At 40.9% G+C, this 6,000-nt stretch overlaps 1 protein-coding gene across 4 annotated transcripts in view; it reads right to left on the bottom strand.

Moving 5' to 3' along the window:
• Nucleotides 1-844: 844 nt before the first annotated feature.
• HMGB1 (high mobility group box 1) overlaps nucleotides 845-6,000 on the bottom strand; it is a 120,834-nt gene continuing 115,678 nt past the window's right edge. For 2 of the 4 annotated variants that reach the window (XM_081083609.1, XM_081083606.1), the window contains exons 2-5: nucleotides 4,534-4,697; nucleotides 4,216-4,361; nucleotides 3,552-3,726; nucleotides 845-2,505 (exon numbers count right to left, since the gene is read on the bottom strand). In XM_081083609.1, the coding sequence (XP_080939735.1) occupies nucleotides 2,329-2,505; nucleotides 3,552-3,726; nucleotides 4,216-4,361; nucleotides 4,534-4,683 (648 nt within the window). In that variant the 5' untranslated portion in view covers nucleotides 4,684-4,697 and the 3' untranslated portion in view covers nucleotides 845-2,328. Of the gene's footprint in view, nucleotides 2,506-3,551; nucleotides 3,727-4,215; nucleotides 4,362-4,533; nucleotides 4,698-5,042; nucleotides 5,632-6,000 lie in introns of those variants that run through there. The other 2 variants (XM_081083608.1, XM_081083607.1) reach the window with 2 other exon arrangements.

The raw sequence follows: 6,000 nt of genomic DNA, 5'->3' as shown, positions 1-6,000 counted from the left end.
TTAGGTTAAATTTCCAATCAGTATACTGATTTTTTAAAATGTAGAAAATTTAATAGTAAAATTTATAGTTTAATCTTTTCTTGATAATATCCTTATACTCCATAGTGCTGAAAATATAACATTAAGTTCCTATGCCTTAACTTTAAAAGAATCGTTTGCAGTTTAACACCAAATCATCTAAATTATCTCCCCACTTCATTTACTTGAGTTTTGGACGTCCAAGTTCCAGGGGTTACTGTTGAAACAGTAAAGATTTTCAGATTGAAGAGGATTTTTATCCATTTTTTTCCTGTTAAGACCTGAGGCAGTTAGCCCAAAAACTTTATTCAGATTCTCAACATCTTAAAAGTTTTCATGACACACCCACTAAAATTAGTTTCCTTGAGGATGTATTCACTTTTAAAGGGATCAGACTTGCTGGCAACTGATCTTGAAATTGTGATTCTATAGCCACAGAAACTTATAAATCAGAGAGGATAGTGACTTGTTCCTTCTAAACATTTTTGATGAATTTGAACACAATGGCAACCTTTCTATTTGAGGTTCTCATTTGGCTTACATTTATCACTATCCTTACTTTTAAAAACTATCTTGTTTAGCCCAACATACTGAAAGTAAAATTAGTTTTCCATTTATATATTTAGTATCCTCTGAGATCACTTAGAATGTGACATAAACCTGGTTTTTCATCAGCCCATTAACCTATTTATAAGCATCAAATATTTTTAAAGAAAAACTCTGCCAGTCTGTATTTAGTGTTGCTAAGTTATCAGAAACAAGATTAAAATATGTATGTATATAATAAAATCTTAAAATCTCAAGTGAAAGCCATTTAACTAATATGTAAAACCTCTGCAATTAGTTTATTAGTATCATCCAGGACTCAGATGTTCAGTATTCCTCCTGAAATTACATAAACAAATGCAAATGAAAATATCCAAGTCAAAATTATATAACAAAACAGCACTCCATCACAAAAGCGTGTAAAATTACAAGAACGCTATTTTAAAACACTGGCACCGTTAAGAGAATGTCAAAAACCACAAAATTGCCAAATTGTTTCCTAAACAGCTAAGCGGATAAACATGGCCCTAATGAGTTTTGAGTCTTATAAAAATCAAATTCAAAAAAATTGGACAATCTGTGATACAAAGTTTACTTCCCTCATGTCTATTTGATTTTATAAAGGGGAAAAAACTATAGTTTGGAAAATATACTCGATCTTAAATGTGGTATACAATTTTAAAAGTTGGCCTAATTAATTAAAAATACCTTTAATGGAGTCTCAAGTTTCCTAAGCAATCCATATTTAGATAAATAAGACATTTAGTCAGCACTTTTTTTTTCTTCAGAGCCTTTGCCAGGACTAATGTCAACAAAAAACTTCATACCGCAGTCTTGTATTTTAAGCTCACGCTTTTGGGGATACATTCTCAGGCCTTCTTTAATGTGGGAACTGCAAACATAACTGCCATTACATGGTAATGGGAGTTAAAAAAAATGTCAAGTCCTCATGTAAAGATTAGAACATACTTTTCTATTAGTCCTTCAAGGACAGACTTTCAAATGTTTGATTCTAATAATCCCATGCTGTGAGTAGAGTGGTTACTTTTCACTTTGTAAATGTGACTGGGCTGTGTGAAAATTATCAACTGACCAAGACTTTGTTTGTTATGGATGAAAACTGTCTCAATTCAACTCTCATTACCCTCATCACAATTATGCAGGGTGTGTAGACAAAAGCTTTTTATCAGCTAACTATATGAAAAGATAAACACTGTAATAATTATATGATCCAAAATGGGCAAAAGCAAGACTAGCTTCCCCTCAAGAAGAAAAATGTCAGACCTATGAAAAGGACAACAATACTAATAAAAAAAATTGTATTTACTTAGAAGCATTCAGAATGTCAACAAAACAGCTGCAACTTTTTTTTTTTTTGCAATTACAGAGTGGTATTCAGTTAACAGAACAACAATTATTTCGTATAAGCTGCATCAGAGACAACTGAAGATGAAAAACTACCATCCCCATATATAACTAATTTGTGCTGTGCACCAACAAGAACCTGCTTTAAATTTCCATGCCAATTTACAACCCCCATACTGTACCAGGCAAGGTTAGTGGCTATTGAAAATACCACCAGGACAGGGCTATCTAAAGACACATTCGGTAGTGTGTTAACTATACAAAAAAAGACACTGTACAGTTTAAAAACAAATCTTACACAGCCTTACATTTCAATTTTTTTTCTTTAAAAGGAGTGAGTTGTGTACAGGGGGGTTAAATGCTTTATAGACAAGAAAAAAAAACTGCGCTAGAACCAACTTATTCATCATCATCATCTTCTTCTTCATCATCTTCTTCTTCATCTTCCTCCTCCTCTTCCTCCTCATCATCTTCCTCATCTTCTTCCTCTTCCTTCTTTTTCTTGCTTTTTTCAGCCTTGACAACTCCCTTTTTGGCAGCATCAGGCTTTCCTTTAGCTCGGTATGCAGCAATATCCTTCCAAGATAAGGGCAGGAGAAATTGGTAGGAAAGACAATACAGTTAAAGTATGGGGAGAAATAAAAAGCAACATGGGAAAACCTGATTAAAAAAAAAAATCAAGTGATCCCAGTATTGCTAAAATACCACACATCTGAAGGCTCACTCTACATCCACAAACAACCAAGACTTTGAAAAATGCATATAAAAATGAGATGATTATAATTCACGGTCTAATATTTGCCATGTTATGCCTCACTGAAGTGAAATTATGCACATGCTAACATTTCTTTATTGAAACTAGAATGCAGAGACTTTGATTAAAGGGTAGACACTGCCACCTTCTGAATGCAAAAAAGCATTCTACGGGTTTATATTGTCAGATCCTAATCCATACATAGTAAAAAGTTTTATCTTAAAAAAAAAAAGTAATTTATCAAGTAAGCATGCAATTAAGGTTAAGAAACATCTAGAAAAGAATACTTTCCCCCCAGAATAAGAAGATAAAATTTAACTTTAATATTTTAATTCAAAGTACAGGGGTTATAGACTTTCCTTCACATCAATTTATTACAGACATTAACTTTTTAACTTAAAATTTAGTATTCTGGGGTTATCTAAGACAGAGAATATAAATGTTTCAGGGCATGTTTACGAGGTACACAATCTATATTATTTTTGTTCAACCTACTTTTATATTGTATACCTAGACCATTTAAAATAACTAATCATCTGACTCAAAGTAACTACCAAAACTTCAACATATTTGGAGATATTGGGGAATAAACCCAGCTTAAATGCACAATCTTTGCCCAAGGCAAATAATATAAAGTAAAAACAAACAAAAAAACCCAACACATTTCTATTATAATTTCATATTCTACTAATTTAAAAGATGGAAAAGGACTTAGGATCATATCCAGTGAACATACTAAACATAGTTGTTATACTAACAACAAAAAACTAGCATTATACCTCAAATTTTTAGAAACCCCTAAGAAAATAGAAATTAAGGCGAGGTACCAAGATTACCTAATTACACCAAGCAAATCTATACTCCTTACCTTTTCATATTTCTCCTTCAGCTTAGCAGCCTTCTTTTCATAAGGCTGCTTGTCATCTGCAGCAGTGTTATTCCACATCTCTCCCAGCTTCTTTGCAACATCACCAATGGATAGGCCAGGATGCTCTCCTTTGATTTTTGGGCGATACTCAGAACAAAACAAGAAAAAGGCCGAACTACAAAGAGAAATTTCATTTTAGGAGTTAACTATCAAATGTGTAGTTTACTTACATATAAAAAACTGCTTCTAATTTCTAGCATGCATTGGATAGGGTACAAATATCATAATATGCTAATTATCCTTCATAACCAAAGCCTGATTTACAATTATTTAACATGATACTACTAGTTGAATAGACACTATTAATATTAATGTTAGAGCTCCAAGAAGACATTCTGCAAATTAAGTATTCCAGATATTTCTCAAGAAAAGACTCAAAATGACATTTACAAATATATTGGATGAAGGAAGCAAATACCAAGTTCAAATGCTCTGGCTAAACTCCCATCCCATAGGAATTTTACTTACAACACTTAAATATACCAATGTGAGCCACTATTAGCTAAGCAACTTTGCTTATACACTCCAAACCCACAAGGTGGCTTGCTGAATTTGTGATTTTACTGCAAAACACTTCTTGAAAGAAAAATGGCAAGATACTTACGGAGGCCTCTTGGGTGCATTGGGATCCTTGAATTTCTTTTTTGTTTCCCCTTTAGGAGGAATATAAGTTTTCATTTCTCTCTCATAACGAGCCTTGTCCGCCTTTGCCATGTCTTCAAATTTTCCTTTCTCCTTAGCAGACATGGTCTATAAAAGAATTATTTGTAAACTTTAAGTTGATAAGATTTTAATAAATTATCAAGTATTAAAATGAATAAAACCAGTGAGTGTCCTTTGTTATTGAGGAGCCTAACAGTGCCACTCAGTATGCAAACGGACATAGGCTCCACTCTTTTTTGTGCGTCTTAAGCCCTCTTACCTTCCACCTCTCTGAGCACTTCTTAGAAAACTCTGAGAAGTTGACTGAAGCATCTGGGTGCTTCTTCTTGTGTTCCTCCCGGCAAGTTTGCACAAAGAAGGCATATGATGACATTTTGCCTCTCGGCTTCTTAGGATCTCCTTTGCCCATGTTTACTTACTTTCCTTAAAAAAGAAGAGAATGCTCGATGTTAGCAACGAGACTGACATGTCGGAGCACTTTAACTTCTCGGAGTGTATGAAACTAAGGCGCTGGTCACTTGGCACGGAGTGACGGCAGCTTCCCCTGATACCAAACCCAGGCATGGTAGCGAGCGACCCGCGCTTCCGAGCAGAGGCGATGCCACGCAGAAAACGGTCCGCCGGTGTGATCTCAAAAAGTGCAGACACGATCGTACTCACAGTGCTGGTTACTCATTGGTTCGGAATGAGGACCTCAACGGTCATTTAAATGTTTTAAATGTACAAAATCGCCCCAAAATCAACAAGACCAAATGTCAGGAAACTAACGTGTGGACGCCAGGACTCGAACAGGTAGGGACCCGGCGAGCAGCAGCAGGGCCCTCGCCACTCAAAGTTTCGTGGTCGCTCGGGAGCACTCGCGCGGCACAAACTTTGCCGGGAGGCGGCGGGCGGGCGGGCGGCTGCCCCGCCGGGACCCGGGCCGGGGCGGCGGCACTGGGGCGGCTCCACCGCACCGCGAGGCAGCGTTTCCCAGCGGCTCGGCCGCGAGACGTGTTTCGGCTCTGACCTGGCACGTCCGGTCTTAAGTTTCTCCGCGTCAACACGGATGAGGGACAAAAGCCACTCCTGCGCCGGCTGACCCCCGCCCCCACACGAGTCTTTCTGGTCCGTCAAAGTTGGGGCGCCACGCGGAGCGGGCTCCCAGCGTCGGGGCTCCGCACACCTTCCCGCCACTGGCCCCCCCGGACTCCGGGGGCCGCGGCGCAGGCCCGGGCCCGCCACGTGCGCCCGCCGCCCCCATTTTGTCGGGCTCGCGAGGGAGCAGCCCCGCTCGAAATGGGGGCTGGCTCCGCCCGCGGCCGCCGGCCCGGCGCGCACGGAATGGCCGCTGCGCGTCTTCCCCGCCTGCGCCGCCGCGAGGGCGAGCGCGAACATGGCTCCTTCCCTTTGTGTGTGTATGTGTGTGTGTGAGAGAGTGAGTGAGTGTGTGTGAGTGCGAGCGCGGGCGGGCGGGGTGGCGGCGCGCTCCGGCGCACGCTCGGCCATTGCGGCCGGGGGGAGGGGCGGGGGGCGCGCGCCGGACCCTCCCTCCCTCCCCTCCCCCCGCGCCGCGCCCGTCTCCCTCCGCGGCCCGCGCGCCGCCACCCCCGCACGGCGGACACGGGGCCGGGAGCGGAGAGAGGAAAAAAAGTTGCCTCGGAACTGCGCGCCCCGCTCCCCCGCCCGCCCGCCGCCTTGTTTTCTCCCCGCCGGCAGCGCCGGGCGAGTCAGCCATGTTCCAGCG

Source organism: Myotis nattereri, assembly GCF_964212035.1.
Source record: "Myotis nattereri genome assembly, chromosome: 2".
Taxonomy (NCBI): domain Eukaryota; kingdom Metazoa; phylum Chordata; class Mammalia; order Chiroptera; family Vespertilionidae; genus Myotis; species Myotis nattereri.
Note: the sequence above shows the minus strand (reverse complement) of the source record. Positions and strands in the feature narration are given on the sequence as shown.